General features: G+C 41.2%; 2 protein-coding genes and 1 long non-coding RNA gene across 8 annotated transcripts in view; 1 reads left to right on the top strand and 2 right to left on the bottom strand.

The window, feature by feature from the left end:
• Positions 1-900, bottom strand: part of ASCC1 (activating signal cointegrator 1 complex subunit 1) — a 112,091-nt gene extending 111,191 nt beyond the window's left edge. For 4 of the 5 annotated variants that reach the window (XR_007145251.1, XM_047824735.1, XM_047824733.1 and 1 more), the window contains exon 1: positions 200-338. The gene's annotated coding sequence lies outside the window, so the exon portion shown is untranslated. Of the gene's footprint in view, positions 1-199; positions 339-881 lie in introns of those variants that run through there. The other variant, XR_007145254.1, reaches the window with a different exon arrangement.
• Positions 1-12,016, top strand: ANAPC16 (anaphase promoting complex subunit 16). Of its 2 annotated transcripts, XM_047824741.1 has the most exons (4): positions 1-133; positions 4,288-4,456; positions 10,325-10,399; positions 11,184-12,016. In XM_047824741.1, exons 2-4 carry the CDS (start codon positions 4,315-4,317, stop codon positions 11,297-11,299), a joined length of 333 nt encoding a protein of 110 aa, XP_047680697.1. In that variant the 5' UTR covers positions 1-133; positions 4,288-4,314; the 3' UTR covers positions 11,300-12,016. The 2 variants fall into 2 exon arrangements, with proteins under 2 accessions (XP_047680697.1, XP_047680698.1); XM_047824742.1 differs by lacking the exons at positions 1-133; positions 4,288-4,456 and adding an exon at positions 4,818-5,039.
• The window catches only part of LOC125147661 (uncharacterized), a 25,427-nt gene continuing 11,698 nt past the window's right edge, over positions 4,429-18,157 (bottom strand). The window contains exon 3 of the long non-coding RNA XR_007145257.1: positions 4,429-4,497. This is a non-coding gene — a long non-coding RNA (uncharacterized LOC125147661). The remainder of the gene's footprint in view (positions 4,498-18,157) is intronic.

An 18,157-nucleotide genomic window follows, 5' to 3' on the forward strand; every position in this document is an offset into this window, starting at 1 on the left:
GCGAGCGCGCGCACGCCGGCGCCGGTTCCTTCCGCGCGGGCGCGCGCACGCCGCCGTCCTCGTCGTTGTAAACGCTGCCGCTCCGGCTGGCCCTGGGGGCGGGGCTGTAGGGGAAAGTGCCAAATCCTCTGAGGTAAGTGGCCGAGGGCTCAAGGACCCCGGGAGCTTGGTGGAAGGGAGTTGATCCCTGGGATCCTACCTGCAGGGACTAGTAAAACGGAGAAGATAGGAGGAGAAACTGGAGCCTGCCGCAGAGGGAGTGTAAGGAAATTTCCTCAGGCCGCGCCGCACTGGGTGCGCATGCGGGCCGAGGGGCGGCGCCTGCGCAATGGGGCGGTGCCGGTGGCGTCGCCCCGTTGGGACCGCACGGGGAAGGAGGAGGAAGCGTGCCTGGGAGTTAGTGGGGAAACTGCCAGCGTCCTGACCCCTCCCCTTTCTAGCCCCTTTCTCTCCACCCGACCTAGTTTTAGCTGCAGCATCCATTTGGGTGGTAGTCCTGCTGTTTTAATTGGAGCCCGATGGAACGATTTGTTGATGATGGAATTTAGTTATTGCTAGTAATAACTTGCCATTGTACCAGTGTCCTTTCAGCGTCTTTCATAAGGAGACTCCTTCTAAAAGAAGAATTCTTTTAAGAAAACAGACGTAGATCTGATAGAAAGTAAAGCTTATGAATACGAGGTCATCCCTGTCGTAGATAAAGTAAATGTTTGATCATCCTATCACTGGACACAGCCATGCTGTGTCCCCCAAAATAACATTGCCCTGCTATGGGGATCTCTACTGCCAATAGACTCAGCTTCGCTTATAAGGTTAAGCCCCACATTAGATTACTTACCATGAATATTTACTCATTAAACAGAATTTTAGCGAGTACCTACCTTGGGCCTGGCAGCCTAGTGTGTGCTAGAGTTGTATTAATACTGTAGATCTGCAGAATGAAGAAGAAAAAAAAAACAGTAATGGACCAACTCTCATGACACCCCACTTGTCTTTCCCATGCATATAATCTTTGCTGAGCCACTAGCCCTGTGTTCTATCATCGTTCGTTATTCATTCGGGAAAGTTGAGATCCGGGTTCTGTTGCTAGGCCTTGCAGGTGGAAAGACAACTCGTTCCCCCTTTCCTAGATCACAGAATTATTTCTAAACTCATGAACCGTAAAGTGAAAGTGTTAAGTGGGTTAATGGAGGGCATTTTCCCACTTGCTGAGCAGACCCTTTCCCCTCTAGGAGCTTGCTGACTCTGTCAAATGGAGAGAATTAAAACTTTTCTCATGAGTAAGTGTGTTGGGACATACTGTGAATGCAAAACTGGGATCTGCATTAGGGGAAAAAAAGATTCAGGAGTAAATATCCATTACTAATTTTGGATAGCTAGTATTAAGTGTTTACTATGCCTGTAACTATTCTAAATGCTTTAGTTATATTAACCTTTGTGACACCTTTCTGAGGAAGGTACTACTATGATTCCGATTTCAGAGATGAGGTAACTGAGGAACAGAGAGGTTAAACGATTTGTCCAGAGTTATAACAGCAAGTTAAATAGCAAAACCAGGACGTGAACCTAGGCCGAGAGGCTTCAGAGTCTGTACTCTTAGTGCTTTCATATGGCACATGATATGTCCACAAAGCCATTGCTTGAAAAGTGTCACAGCATAGAAGCTAACATTTCTATAGCTTGGTTTTGTTTGGTCATCCATAAAATGAAGGAATTGGATTAGATGACCTTTAAGGAATCTTGTAGTTCCTGTGAAATGTTTAATTTATTTAGCAAACATTTATTTAAATCAACAGCTACTTAATGTAAGCCAAGCATTATGTTTGGTTCTGATGATCAGAATGTGTGCCTTCATAAAGCAGTTACAAAGCAGGGTTTATTGTTAGTTTCATTTAAATTCCTCTCTTACCATCTGCTGATAGCATGCAAAATTCAACCTGTATCTTTAAAGCTAGAAATTACTTAGGTGTATTATTCTAACTCAGCAGAAAACTGCTTACCTGTGTAAAGGTACTTTGTGCTAATTGTGCACTCCAGTTTTCAACCTTAGCTGTTTTGTGTATTGAATGATAGTAGTTCTGAGTTTGAAAGAAAATGGGATGAAAGGGAATTCCTTTGATTATACTCAGTTTAGAAGTCACACTGTGTCTGGCCTTTGAAGCTGTCCTCACTCTGGCAGTCCCTAGGGAGCTCTGCTGAGCCACTGATTTCAAAATATAAAGCATCCCTTGCATTTGCAACTGAATAGAGCATTTATCAAGGTGTAGAAAAAAGATTTGGGGTTTTAAGTCTTAGGTGAGATATATAAACACTTCACAGTAGGTTCTGCTCTGAACTGATGGGAAATAAGACTGAGTACCTCTCCAAAAGATGGCTAAATTATCTGTATACTTTATTTGAATTCCAACAAGAATCCACTTAGAAATTTAGACCAGGTCCATTACTGCTTAAGTTCTGTTTAAAAAAGCATTTAAAAACCTGTCAAGCTATATTTTAAGCTAGTGTCACCCAAAGATTGGATATGTATCCAACTTGAAATGTTGTTGGTTTTCTGACTATGATTCGGAAAGTTACAGAGCTCAGAGAAAAAAGAAAAGGTGATCTAATAGCAAAATTGACAATGTCCTTAATCAATTTGTATTTTTAAATAGGCTGACATTCTAATTATAGCAGTTGCCTTACTGTTCCCATGTCTCCCTTCAGTTTTAATCAGTATTACTTATGGACATATAATGAAATAAAAAACTAAACTCTGCTTCCCTGACAGCCTTAAATCATCATCACAAAATTAAGGAAACAGAACAGCCGGCATTTCAGAAATGCACACTATATCATTTTTCTTGCTAGGACACTGGATTATGTATATATATATGGGATTTATGTCTCCATAGTATTCTCTCGTTTTTTCTGTTTTTTCAAAAATAAGTTCTGACTTTTGTAACAAATGTTTTTTGCAACTAGAAAAAAGAAGAAAATACCAGCTAAAATTCTTGGCCATTAAAGACAGAAATTCATTTTTAAAATCCTTTTAAAGTCATTTTTTTCTGTTTTTTTAAATTGAGCTAAAATTCTCATAACATAACATTAACCATTAGCCATTTTAAAGTATACAATTCAGTGTAAAGTCATTTTTTAGTCTAAATACTAGAGCTGTATTATCCAATACAGTAATCACTAGCCACATGTGACTATTTAAATTTCAATTAATATTAAATACAATTTTAAAATACAGTTTTTCAGGGGTGCCTGGCTGGTTTGGTTGGTGGAGCATGTGACTCTTGATTGCAGTTGTGAGTTCAAGCCCCACATTTGGTATAGAGATTACCTAAAAAAAAAATTTTTTTTTTTAATTAAAATACAGTTCTTCAGTCACACTAGTTTAATAGCCACAGAAGGTCAATGGCTATCATATTGGACAGCACAGAAATAGAATGTTAGAACATTTCCATCATGGCGAGAAATTCTAGCACAATGCTAGCCATTCTTTTTAGAAAACGTACATTTTTTAGAATCTTAAGTAAATGTGTAATATAAGCTTCGATGGCAAAAGTAGTATTTTGGTTTTGAACTTCTGTAAGGAATCATGTGTTCAGTACAGATTTTCTCATTTACATTTGGGCTTTCTGATTTTTTAATATGACATGGGGTTAAACACAGCTGCTGTATTCGTAATAAACCATGAATTCAACGATCCATTTCATGAGCTACTTTGTTCTGGTTTGGGGATGCCACCAAGTGACCAATTTGGGTATTACATTTGGATGAAAAAGTTTTTAAAACATTTTTAATGAAAGGACAAATATGTATTTCCTAACCAATTCCCTTTCCTTGAGAACAGAACACAGTGTTATTCTGGAATTTTATTTGGAAAATTTTATAAGTGAATTTTTTGGTATGGCTTGGTCAGGACGTAGCCAAGACAAACTGTCCTATGAGGCATGTTGTTTTATCCTCATATAATTTATTTCCTCAGTCCAATTGCTACCTTGGCCCTGCCGTATCACCCTTTCATAACCCATAAATCACCCACAGTCGATCCCAAGTGATATAAACAGTTTGCTAATGGTAGGAAGTAGTGTTTTAAGTAGAAAAGCAGAATAAACATATTTTCACTTAAAATCCTGAGATTTTGGCCTGAGGCATTAGTAAAAGATTGCGGAAGTAGAAAGGATAGAAAAAAAGGAGAGCTTATACTAAACTGTATGCTGGCTTTTATGGCAGCTAGAATGAAACATTGTCAGTCTCACTTCCATAAACTTGCCAATCACTGTTTTTCTTTCTCTGTAGTGAAGTGAGAATTCTGCTAGAGAGGAAATGGCTGCCTCTTCATCATCCTCCTCAGCTGGTGGGGTCAGTGGAAGTTCTGTCACGGGATCTGGTTTCAGTGTCTCAGACCTTGCCCCACCACGGAAAGCCCTTTTCACCTACCCCAAAGGAGCTGGAGAGATGTTAGAAGGTGATCTCATGCTGCTTTTTGCTGAATAATTGGATTCTGACCTGCAATGAATATTAATTGTAAAGAAGCTATTAAGTGGATTAGAGACAAGTGTGCCCTGATTTCAGCTTCACATTTCATCTCTTGTCCCCATTTCAAAATGTTATGTTCAAAACACAAATCTTTCTCCACTGTCAAAATTTTGGAGCTGAAAAAGACTTTGGAAATCAAGGAAGTCATCTAGACTTATTTAGACCCAGAAAAGTTAAAGTGATTTGACCACGTTAAAGACAAAGTCAGCACTAGAACCAGGAATTCTCTTGACCTCCTGCTCCAGTTTGCTTTATCCTGGCACCAGTCTGCCTCCCTATGATGAGTAGGTTTGATGCGTTTTTTTCTAACCTACACATAGATTAACCTCATCAAATAGGTTCTAAGAGGAAAACTAATATACTACTCTTATACGTGAAGATGACTCTCCTGGCCCATTGCAGGACAGTGCTGTGTGGTTTTACTAGCACTGGAGCTGGATTTGCGTCAAATCATCCACCATCTTACTCAGCACACATTTGCAAACTGGCTGGCCAAGATCAGAGCACAAGCTGTAAGCATGAAACCGCATTGATACCCGAAATTCATTGGATACATGTCACTTTAGGAGCTAGACCAATAAATTCCTAATAGGGAGCATAAAAAATCACCTGAAGAGCTTATTTAAAATGCACATTTCTGGCCCACCTTAGAGATTCCGAATTAGTCTAGGGTGCAGCACAGGAGTCTGTCTTGTGACTAACATTCCAGGGATTCTTACAAAAGAATGGTCCGTAACTATAAACTATTCGTCATACTTTGAAAAAAGTCAGCAAAGAACCTATTAAGGATTCAAAATCTACTTGTTTGTAGCACTTTTGTGCTTAGTTACATATTGATCTTTTTTGCTTTAAATTGCAAATCTTGGTAAGTATATTTTAAAAATCTGGAGATCTCTGAGAAAGGTACAAACTATAGGCGTCAGCTTTTGGGGGTGAACTTTATTCATTTATGTCGGGTAAAAAGAATTTTGGGTTAAGCCCAAACAGAAGAATCATTTGTGACAAAGAAGCATGGGAAGCCTGGGACCATAAGGCTCTCTAGAAGTGGTTGAAATCACAATTAGTGAAGTAGACAATTGGGTAATGTAGTTGGTGATCCATCTGTGATGTACGTACTTCTGTCTTTGCCTTTTCATCTTCAGTTGTGTTAATCGAATATTCGAGTTGGCATCACTGAGTCTGGACATAGTGAACAATTGGGGCCTTGTTTACCATATGTGGCACTAAAAATACATTAGGACTTCAACTGTATGCGGCAGACAACTGGTATTAAGGAAGTTGCCCACAAAAATCAAAAATTGGAGGCACTGAAATTGCTTAATGAGTTTTTAGCCGCAGAAGAGGAATCAATGTTTAACAATGGACTCTAAGATTAAAGTCATTTAAATTCTAGCTACAAGAGGAATTTGATACAGGAGGTACCTCCTTAGTCTCAAAGCTATAAGGGTTCTGTGTCAGCGTATACCAGATTACTTGGAAACATTAAAGAAGAAAGGCTACTGAGATTAGTCTGAATGCTGATGTTCTAACAAGTTTTAGTTCTCTCCATTTTTATTCCATCCCAGTGTGCTTCATGGAGGAAATGTGTTGGCTTTCTGTTGTAGGATGAATTTATATTAGGTTTAAATTCAAAGTGCACGGTTTTGATTCCCTTCCTTAGGTTAAAGTTTTAGCTATATTTTAAAGCCACTTACACTTAAGGACAAACTATGAAAACTCCAAGATGGTCATTCCTGAACTATCCTGGTCAAATCAAGAATGTTGAATTGAAAAAGAGTACTCCTAAAAAGAATTTTCTTAAATGAAACCTAATAAGGATGTTGGATTTCGAAGCATCTTCTACTATGTTTATGGGTGATACTATTATGCAGCTAATCTAACGCACATTAACGGACCAGTTTTCTTACACCAGTTTAATTGAATATGAAAATAGAGTAAGAAAAGTTGCCTTTTCAGAGAAGGAAGACAGGCAATCAGGAGCCAAGATTGGGTACTGTTTATAACAGGTTCGACTTGATTTTGCATCCTCCTCATAAGTCTAAGGATAATAAACCAAAGTAATATACTTAACATTATGAATTAACTTTCTCACGCATCCACTCTGTAACAGACACCTCAAATAATGTATACATGGTCCCCAACTTGCTGATATTTTGACTTAGGATTTTGTTACTTTACTATGATGCAAAAGCCATATGCATTTAATAGAAAGCATACTTCGAGTTTTGAATTTTGATCTATTCCTGGGCTAGCGATATTTGGTATAGCACTCTCTCAGGATGCTGGGCAGGAGCCACGGTTCTCAGCCACACAATCACCAGGGTAAACAACCGATGATACCATTCTGTACCCAAACAATCATTTCTGGTTTTCACTTTCAGTACAGTGTTCAATAATTTACATGAGATATTCAACACTTTATTATAAAATAGGCTTTGTGTTAGATGATTTTGCCCAACTGTAGGCTAATGCAAGTGTTCCAAGCACTTTTAAGGTAGGCTATGCTAAGTTATGATGTTTGGTAGGTTAGGTGTATTAAATGCATCTTCCAGGGTACCTGGCTGGATCAGTCCATGGAGCATGCGACTCTTGGTCTCAGGGTTGTGAGTCTGAGCCCCACGCTGGGTGTAGAGATCACTTAGAAAAATAAAATCTTGGGGCGCCTGCGTGGCTCAGCCGGTTGAAGTGCCATCTTCGGCTCATGTCATGATCTCACAGTTTATGAGTTTGAGCCCCGCTTTGGGCTTGCTGCTGTCAGCACACAGCTGACTTCGGATCCTCTGTCTCCCTCTCTGCCCCTACCCCACTCTTAGCTCTCTCTCTCAAAATAAATAATGAAGTTGAAAATAAAAATCTTTTTAAAAAATGCATTTTCAACTTGATATTCTTAGCTTAGGATGGGTTTATCAGGATGTAACCCCATCATAAACTGAAGAAGATCTTTACAGCAGTTTTCAGCATTCTTCCTGCCCTTGGCTAAGATTGTCCTCACCCAGTTTAGTGAGCAAATTAGAGAATGCCTTCCAACCCAGAAGTAGCTGAATTTTAGTGACATTGTAGGCTACTGAAGTATAAATTATCTGGCATAGTCTAATTTCCTGCTGTGAGGTAATATTCTTTTAAATGAATTTGATAGCATTTTATTTATTGGAGTTGGCATGGCATTTATTTATTAGATTTGGCAATTTACTGAACTTTTCACTACTTATAACCTTTGCTTGTCCCTTAAGAGGAAAGCTGATGTATTGCTGTTTGGTGTGTTACAAAGGGTTTGATTACAGTTTCTAAATAGAAGATGGATTGCCCCAGGCTGACTCCTCTCTAGAGAAATTCCAGGCTTTAGATTGGTACAGATACCACATCTAATAGGATGTGGCTAAGCAGTGGACTTTGTGGTTAATACAGAGCTGCAAGTCAACAAAAGTGTGTTCCATAGGCATAAAGTGGTAAAGTGATACGCAAGTGCCTTTTTGAAAGATTAGCTTACATCTTTTTGCTTTGAAGTTCATTGCCAAGGGAAATATGCAAATGTTATAATTTAAGCATTTTATCCTAATAGCACCTGTGATTAAATGTAAGTGCGAGGTAGCACTTCCAAGAGCTTCCAGATACATCTTGGCCTGATCCTTATAGCCCATAATCCCCACTGCCTTTCGTGAAGTGAGATCCTAAAGTTTAGGATCAAACTACCTGAGAAGTGGGCTCTAATTCTCTATGCTTTGCTCTTTCTAAAATAAAACTTGAGTTATAATTTGACTCTTTAAGCAAGGGTATGAAGAGGATAATGAACACCGGCATATTTACATAATAAACTGGACAGTATAATATTTAGGTAATTGAAAATAAAAAATTTTTTTGCTCAGTTTAGATTATCTGCTCACAAATGATTTCCATTCAGCCAGAGGAATGGGGTGGGAGGAAGGGATAGGATATTATACACCATGTAGTTCAATATGTAGAAGAGAGGTTGAATTTAACGAACGTAGCTTTCTTCCTAAAGTGTAGCACTTTATGAAATAATATTTTGAAATACAACGTTATGTATATATTAATACATAATCTGAAAATAGTTACATTTTCTTTTTTTTTTTTTTGCATCAATTTTGAATATAATATTGGACAGAAGCCCTCTTGGTTGTACATCCAAGCCATTTGGATACAATATCTATGGTTTTATTGTTCACCATTTTAATCTTTTTTTTTTTCTCTTTTTTTAAGTGAGTTCTAGCCCCAACGTGGTGCTTGAACTCAGGACCCCGAGATCACTTGTGCCACCAACAGAGCCAGCCAGGCACCCCTCACCCTGTTAATCTTAAAAATAAAACTGTCACATTATTTTACCAGCCAAAAAAATGGGTTTGTTCAGGAATAGCAGGGAATTGTAATTGGGGACAAGCAAGCTATGGCAAAACCATAGGCAAGTCCAGAGAACATAGGAGAGGCAAGGGGGGAGCTGGGAGAGACTATTATAAACAAAAAGTCCATTGGCACAAAGTAGGCATTTGGGAAGTGTAGTGGCTTTCCATTGGCTGAGTTATGACAGTTTCTCATTGGCTAGGCTGTTGCCTGGCAAGGAGAAAAACCTTTCTTCATCCTGCTGGGGTGGCAAAATAATAGGCTTCTTTCTTCCTGCTGGGAAAGCAAGATTTGCCTCTACCTGTTGGAGTCTGCAATTGACCCTGAGTGTTAGGGCATGAGAGCTCCCCGTCCTGGCCTTCTGCCTCCATTTGAAATGAGGTTTCCTTTTATTTCTACAATCATGACTTCTGAAATCAGGTCAGCCTTGTGTGAAACTCAGCATGAAGCCACAATGTGTTAGTCCTATCTCCTTGTCACTTAATAGCTGGGTGACACGCCAGCCCGTGACTGATGGGTGAGTGCTTGACACCTAGTAGTGCTGACGTGAACTACCACCTAAAAAAAGACAGCTGTGTCCTCTCCCTCCATTTGTTTTAGGATTTTTGCAATACGACACCTTCCCCAAATGGTTTCTGCTACCCTTCTAAAAGTCACATTTTCTTATATGAGTTCCGTGTCTTTGGGGAGTATATTTTGCTGTATCAGCCCTTGCCTGACAAAGAATAACATGAACTAGCTTATGTTTCATAATCATCTTCCAAGTGCTGTTGCGACTGAGTTAGCTACCTTCTTGTTGCCAGTTCTTGGCACCAGTACTATGCTAGGTTCTGAAATTGCACCATACTCTTATCACCATCCAAATTGCAGTGTTTTGGTTCAGTTGGAAAATCAAGGTTACAATTTGCGTTTACAGAATAAAATTTCCCAGCAGTGCTTTGTGATGGTCATAGTGATGTAACTTGATATATTAAAAATCAACAACAGCTATTCTGCCCTCAGTTTTACTTTTCAGAATGAAAATGATCTAGAGTTTTGGTGTACCTTTGTATTTGGATAGCACAGGAGCCATGTGGCCAAATGGGTCAGATGTCAGTGTTTGCCTGACATGCAGAATAAGAGAACATTAAGAGACTCTCAGGTTAGGAGGGGAGAAATGTTGACCAGGACATCACACTGAGGTTTCTTATTTTTGTTTTTCTAAATATTATTTTTAAACTTTGAAACAAGTAGAGGGACTGTTTTAATATTCTAGATATAGAAGAAGTAGCTTTTATAGCTAAGGACTGTTAGTTCTAAATGAAACAGAAGCCCTCTTTGTAAACACTGAAAACTGTACCCTGAATGTGAAAGCAGGGAAAAGAATGGCCACGCTTGCTTGGTTTATCAGAAGCCATAAAACCCTTAGAGCAGATTAAAACTTTTCCTCTTCTGTTTGTAGATGGCTCTGAGAGATTCCTCTGCGAATCCGTTTTCAGTTATCAAGTGGCATCTACGCTTAAACAGGTGAAACATGGTAAGCACATGAGTGTTGTATACTTAACTATGAGAACAAATTATGGGGCAGCGGGGATGGGAGAGAAGGATCAGAAAGGTCAGTGTGCTTTGTGACAAAAACTCCTGAAACTCTACAAGGCTGTTTAAGCGAACTTTCTAAATGACCTGCAGACAAAAACATTCCGTGATCTCTTAGTATATGTGCTGCCGAAGCGAGGACAACCTTCTGCGGTCTTAAGCCAGACGTCATGTCCACATTGAGGCTCAGAAGCTGAAGTCAGAAGTGTTAGTTTTCTAGAGGAGACTCTGCTTCCTACCATTCGTGTGTTGCTTTCCCTTCTCCTTCCTAAAAACTTTTAATGTTCTCCACTGTTTACCATCATCATCTTCACCTTCAAGTATTTATGTGATACCTTATTGTCTGTCTGGACTCTGAGAAGCCCGGACTCTAAGACCCTGATAGCACCTTTTCTGCGGCCTTCATTTATGCATCAGGGAACTGTGTTCTCCCACCAGATCGTTTCTCTCTATTGAAGGCATAATGTAGGAGGGAAAGCTGCAATTGCCTGGAGCTCAAGGATTTTAGTACCAAATCGCTATGGCATGGAGGGTACATACTCCTTGTTTTTTGTCGTTGTTTTAGATTAAGTCTTCTGACCAACAAAGAATAAGACCTCAATTCTTGACTAGTGAGGAAAAAAATCCTTCTGGAAATTATTTTTAAACCAATCATCATGTTGGTGGGTGGTGACTGTCTCGTGGGAGATACCTTATATTATATATTGCCTCCTTGACCCTTACAGATCAGCAAGTTGCTCGGATGGAAAAATTAGCTGGTTTGGTAGAAGAGCTGGAGGCAGATGAGTGGCGGTTTAAACCCATCGAGCAGCTGCTGGGGTTCACACCCTCTTCAGGTTGACCTTGCCCGGAAGGCCGCCTCTGGTGCACAGCAAGTGCAGGGCCAGCGAGGGACTTTTCTCGCAGCTTACACAGCCATCCAGAGATTCACAGCTCCATCGCTGAATTGTTAATTCGCATCCATGCTTGGTTTCTCTGTATCTATCCACAAGCAACAAATACTTAAATGTGTGATCTTGCAGGGAAAATTTTTGTTTATTTGTTTTAAAAAAGTATTGAGAATCAGAATAAGACAATCGGCGTCAGAGAACCCGAAGGTTTGGGTTTAAGAGAGATTTATAAAACTTTACAAGCCAGGTAGGATACATGCCGGAATTGGCCAACTGAATGACATCTCTGCTGTCATTCATGCAGTGCCTGGAATCCTCACTGGTCAAATCCAAGATCAGGATCTGGAGTTACACAACACAGCGTTTCTGACCTAAAACAGTTCTTCTTGCAGATGAATGTGATTTCAACTCAGGACCTGTTCAAATGAGGAATTTTAAAATTTCGGGTTTTTTTCTATTTTTAGACATCTAATTCTATAGATTCTAACTTTTTCTAACCTCTTCTAGACATGCCAAATGCTGGCAAAAAGAATTACTTTTTGAATGTTGAAGCACTTGTAAAAATAAATCTGTGAGCAAAATCCTTTTAAACACAGAAATCCTGAGTTCATCTTGTTGGTGGGCTCAAGCAATTCTGTAGCAAATAAATCCTTTGAAAGAGTTCCAAATTGGTTTTCTTTGTCCTTTCAAAGTCTCAGGGATTTGGGATACCAGGAAGAGGTCAAATTACTTTTTAGAAGAAGGGAGTCTAAAAACATTTCTCCTAAGCAAATGATAGATTTCCTTTATCCCAGGGATATTTGTCTTTACAAAACCATATGAACTTAGGTTGGGGTGTTTTTTGTTGTTGTTGTTTTTTTTTTTTTTTTTTTTTTTTTTAGAGAGCAAAAGTGTGCCCACAAGCTGGGGAGAGAAGCAGAGGGAGAGAGAGAGAGAACATCTTCAGCAGACTCCTCCGTCAGCGCAGAGCCCAACTCAGGGCTTAATCCCACGACCCTGGGATCATGACCTGAGTCAAAATCAAGAGTTGGATGCTCAACCAACTGAGCCACACAGACACCCCAAATTTAGTAGGCTCTTACACCAGGACATGGAAAAGCCTGGAAAGCTAAGAGATGTCCTTTGTTCTCCCTCATGGGACCCCAGGGTCCACACTGTACACTTAGGAAGATCATTTATTTTAGATTGGATGCTAAAAAATTAGCATACATTTGTCTTGATAACATTTGTCTTTCTCCTTCTTAGTAACTTATACCCAACCTGTTTAGAGTTGCTTAATGATGAATAAATATAATCCCAGTAGCAATTGGCCCTAATCTCAGGAGTTCAAAACGTTTAACACCTACTACCTGACAAGGAGGTGGTGACTTCATTGAGTCAGTAATCTTGACTCCCAGAGTCTGAACATGGGGATGTTAAAGACCTGCTCATGATCACATAGCCCAGGCAGAAGGAGATCTTGGAATTTAGAATAGATTTCAGTTTATTGATAATTCAGCCCACTGCTCTAGTCTCTAAAGCACGTCAGAGCACAAAATGACCAGCCTGCAGACTCACCTGTTTCCATATTAATACCTCTCAACCCAAACAAGTTCCATATTTGGAAGCCATTGAGTTTCCTAATGTACTTTTTAGCACCAACCATCTTTTTTTTTTTAAGGCTATTTATTTATTTTTAAATGTTTATTTTTGAAAGAGAGAGAAGAGGGAGAGGCAGAGAGAGAAAGGGACAGAGGATCCAAAGCAGGCTCTGTGCTGACAGCAGCGAGCCCAATGTGGGGTTTGAACTCCTGAGATCATGACCTGAGCTAAAGTCGGACGCTCAAACGACTGAGCCAGCGAGGTGCCCCAGCACCAACCATTGTGATGATTGCCAAAGGAAAAATTAAAAATACCTAGACTGCAGTAAACCTTTAGATCACATTTCCAGTGACAGTTGAGAAGCCATCGCTAACTTTCTCTCATTGTTCTCATTTGCATAACTACAACACACACTGTATTACCTCATCTTTACCCTTTAGTATTGGGACTTAACAGAATTTTTTTCGGTTGGCCATTTTGTTTTTATGACTTCAGAGACTGAAGAGAACGCAGGGTTGCACCTTTCACAGCGATCCTTCGGCTGCTGCTTGAGTACTGTCAGAACAAGACCTTCACTATTTTTTTGAAGATGCCCCTCCCTCTCTGCACCTTTCTGTTGGTTGTCACATCTCATCATCCACAACTCCTGTTACCACGCTTTGAGCTTGAAGATGGTCCTTGCTGCTTATCTGTCCTCTCTGCACTCACTATGTGCCAGTCACTCACAGGCATTAATTATAATCTTCTCAATATCGCTGCAAGAGATGTAATACCCCCAGTACAGAAGACGAACTTAAAGCTCAGAGCGAGCATTACCCGCCAAGTCTGCAGAGCTAAGCAAATAGCCACGCCTAGGTTTGAATTCAAAGTCTCTCAGATTCCAAAGCTGAGATTATTTTAGGTGCACCATGCTGCACCCCACTGAGCCCGACCCAGTGCCTTGAACAAAGAAAAACCCTAACACCTTTTTTTAAATGATAAAGTGAATTAACTACCAGGAGGAAATAAGCTTTGTCACTACTCTCCCTTCTTCCTCCCACTGATTGATGATAAGGGGTCTCAAGCAAAATGAAGAGACAGGCAGTTCCTTGAGGAGCTGATAGAATTAGCTATTTGTCAGTGTCTACATAACTCTTTAAGGTTCAGTATGGTGAAAAAATAGATGCTTGAGGGACACTTCCGTGAACAAGGAGGAAGGCAAAGGGCAGATGACAGCTAATGACCAGGACGGCACAGCCAGCCATCCTAAGCAAGCTGATGGCAAGGGTGCCTCTGCAATAAAATGCTCTGCTGCTCCCAAAGCATTGTCACATATGCTGTGTCTTGATTGTCACGTCAGCCCTGCAAGATAAATGAGGCAAGTACTGTGTTACGGTTGAAACGGCACCAAGAGGGTGAGGTTCCAAGATTATTAACCAAGATTGTAGTTCGTAAGGGAGCTAACCCTTCAAATCTTTGTCTCTGTGGCTTCTAGTTCATCAGAAACTAGCAAATCTCAAGACAGAATTTGCCGTTAATAAAGAATGATTCATGGGGTGCCTGGGTGGCTCAGGTAAGCATCCGATTCTTGATTTTGGTTCAGGTCACAATCTCGGGGCTCCTGGGATCAAGCCCCGCATGGAGCCACGCATCAGGCTCAGCACTGACAGCACAGAACCTGCTTGGGATTCTCTCTCCCTCTCTCTGTCTCTCTGCCCCTCCCCTGCTTGTTCTCCCTCTCTCTCAAAAATAATAAACGTTTTTTAAAAATAAATAAAAAGGGGTGCCTAGGTGCCTAGGTCAGTGAGTTAAGCATCCAACTCTTGATTTCGGCTCAGGTCATGATCTCACAGTTCATGGGATCGAGCCCCATATCGGGCTCTGAGCTGACAGTGTGGAGCCTGCTTGGGATTCTCTCTCTCCTGTCTCTCTGCCCCTCCCCAACTCGTGCTCTCTCTCTCTCTCTCTCTCTCTCTCTCAAAATAAATAAACATTTAAAAATAAATGAATAAATAATGATTCATGTCAGTTTGATACATAACTCCATATAAGTGTCTTGTTTCATAGTAATGAGATGTAAATAGTATATAAACAGTAAACTTAAACCCACTTTTACATCATTGAACAAAAATTTTACTTTAAAAAAATTGTTTTTAACGTTTATTCATTTTTGACAGAACAGAGCTTAAGCGGGGGAGGGGCAGAGAGAGAGGGAGACAGAATCCAAAGCAGGCCGCTGGCTCTGAGCTGTTAGCACAGAGCCCGACGCGGGGCTCGAACTCACTGACGGTGAGATCATGATCTGAGCCAAAGTCGGACACTCAACCGACTGAGCCACCCCAGCACCCCCCAAAATTTTACTTTTTAACTTCACATTTAATGATCCCAGATCAGCATTAAAGTCCTGACTTTTCACTGATACATTTACATGTGTTATTTATTAGTGCCATCCCATACCTGATACTAACAACAATGGTCTGGAACTCTAAATTGAGTCCCTCACCCAAGGACTTCTGTCCATTTATTTGCAACCTATGGCTTCCCTTCCCCCACATGGTTGGAAATCCTTCGATCCCTTGTTCCCAGTCACAATGCCAGATACTAAGGTGGTAGAAACTTTGGGCCTTAAGGTCCAGTCAGAAGTAGAAGAAAGAAGATAGGACCAGGAGATGTCTCTCATCCAGAAGGAAGAGGAGGAACCTGCCCAGGACATGGTGCCCTTTCAGGCAAACCTAAGAGATACTACACTTGAAGGAGGAGCCCGTTCTGCCTCTCCCTGTGCTTTTGCCAAAGCACCTAACTCTGCCTAAAATATCTTGCCAGGTCTCCTTGTAATTGCCTGAAATTCTAACCACGACAATCTTTTCCACAAAAGAGAAAAAAAGAGCTTAAATAACATACTTGGGAAAGTCAAATCTTGGGTTGCAGGCAGAGTACAAATGACACCAGATCTTTTCCTGTTTTCCAGAGCTGACTTTGGGATGGAGATGGCCCCATGGGTGAAGAATGGGGGAAGGAGGCTGAAGCGTGATACTTTGCCACTAGCCTGCCTTGTGTGTTTGCATCTGGTCGGAGAGGGAATCTCACAATTTTAGAGCCGGAAGAGACCGGAGCGCATCTAGTTCAGCTCCCTGGTTTACAGATAAGATGTTGAGATCTTGCCTGGCCCATTCACTGCCATATACTCAGTAACTAGAGTCCTACCTGGCACGGAGTAGGTGTGTTATAGGTATCGAATGAATGAATGTATGCATTTGTTGTCTGTCCACTCTGATTTAGAAGCTATGGTAGGTATTTACAGTGCAACATCCATTGTGGAGTAATGTCTAAGGTTATTGAGATGAGGTAGTGGGCAGAGCCGAGACTAACCCAGATCTCAGCCCACAGCTCTCTATAATACTACACTGACAAGTGGAAGCTGTGGAAAAATGGAAACTGTATGCCAAAGCAGCCATGGCTCACATGATCCCATGCACGTGAGGGGCCAAGGTAAAGGAGGCTTGTGCATCCCTGCCCTCCTCATGGGCTCCTGCACACGGGTCCGGTGGTAAATGCCACCACGAGCCAGTCTCCGCCTCTCCAGAGACTTTGATTTCTCCAGCCTGTCAAGTTTCCATGGAGAACTTATTTTCCAGAATCGGCTTATTTCATTTTTATAATACAGGCTCTTTAAGACAAGTGATAAAAACAACGTTCAACTTATTACTAGCAGTAGCAGAGGGGGATGTTCCTTTCCAAATGTTTTTTGTCATCCAACACACATTTATTGAGCACTTACTATGTATGTAGCATTTGCTATACGCTGAGGATATACTGTCAAACGAGACACAGTTACCAACCTTGAGGTTATAAATATATTAAGAGACAAAAGGGTAATTTTAAGTGTAAAACTTGTCCGATAAGAGGAAGCATGAGATGTTGTAAAATCAGAGACAGCTAATCCAGCCGAGCAAGGGGTCAGAAGATTTCCTAGGATGATGTTTTTAAGCAGAGTCCTGAAGAACAAGTCAGTGGGGTGGGAAGGAAGGATTTTGTAGGTAGACGGAATAAACTATGCAGAGGCCCAAGGGTCAGAAAAGGCATCATGCTTTGGTGGGGCTGTAGGTGTTTGTCATGGCTGGTTCAGAGCGTTTTAGACCAGGTGGGTTTTGCTAAGGAATTTGAACTTCAATCTGAGGACACTGGGGAATCCTTAAAAGGTTTGCATGACAAGATCTGGTTTCACTTCAGAAGTTTTAGTGGGAGGGAATGGTGGCGAGTCATTGGCAGTACGATCTAGGTCTTCTAGAAAGCTGTAGTGGAGATCCAGATGAGAAATGCCTGCAACCTGTTTAAGATGTGGAGACAGAAGAATGGATCTGGTTCGAGAGTTACTCAAGAAGCATCCTATACAGGACTTGGTGCCTGGTCAAACTTGGAGGAGAACTCAGGGAGGACACGTGAGTTTCTTGTGTCAGTGACTGAGGGACTAGGGGTACTATTCACTAAGATAGGGGTATGGAAAGAGCAGATTCAAAATGTCCCATAGGCAGGTGACCCTATGGGTTGACAGCGCGGGAGAGTGAGATAGGCTGGAGTTAGATTTGAAACTCATCAACGTAAAGATATTTATGAAACCAGAAGGCGGGGTGGATGGGATTGCCCAGGGAGAGAGCCCATGGAGTGAGAAGAGAACTGGACCAAGGAGAGATCCCCGAGGAACTCTTACACATAAGGGACAGGCAGAGGAAGAAACGCCCTGGCGGAAGTTGCCAGAGAGAGAACCAGAAAGCCCGGAATGTGGCATCGTGGAAACCAAGGGGAGAGGACATTTGGAAAAGGAGGCTGCAAACAGCAATATCTGGTGTATATTTTAGTGAGATACGGGATGGATTTTACCAAGGAGATCATTGGTGACTTTGTCTCAAGACCACCGGTACAGTGGAGGCAGAGCCAGACTGCTGTGGGTGGGAGACTGAGGGAAGGTGAGAACATGGTGCCAAATCAAGGCAACCCTTTCAAGAAGTTCGACGGGAAGGGGAGGCACAACTGAAGAACTAGGGAGGGTGACAGTTAAAAAGGAGTACATACAGTCAAGACATTGGTTTTCTTCTTTTACAGTGGGAGGGGTCAAAGAGAAAGAGGGGATAATTGAGGGTGTAAGGTCCCTGAAGACATGGGAGGGGATGGGATCCAGAGCCCAGTTGGAGGGATTACTCTTGGAGGGAGGGCAGGCGAAAAGGATAGTGCTGATGTGGGTAAGTGTGTAG

This window comes from Prionailurus viverrinus, chromosome D2 (genome assembly GCF_022837055.1).
Source record: "Prionailurus viverrinus isolate Anna chromosome D2, UM_Priviv_1.0, whole genome shotgun sequence".
Taxonomy (NCBI): domain Eukaryota; kingdom Metazoa; phylum Chordata; class Mammalia; order Carnivora; family Felidae; genus Prionailurus; species Prionailurus viverrinus.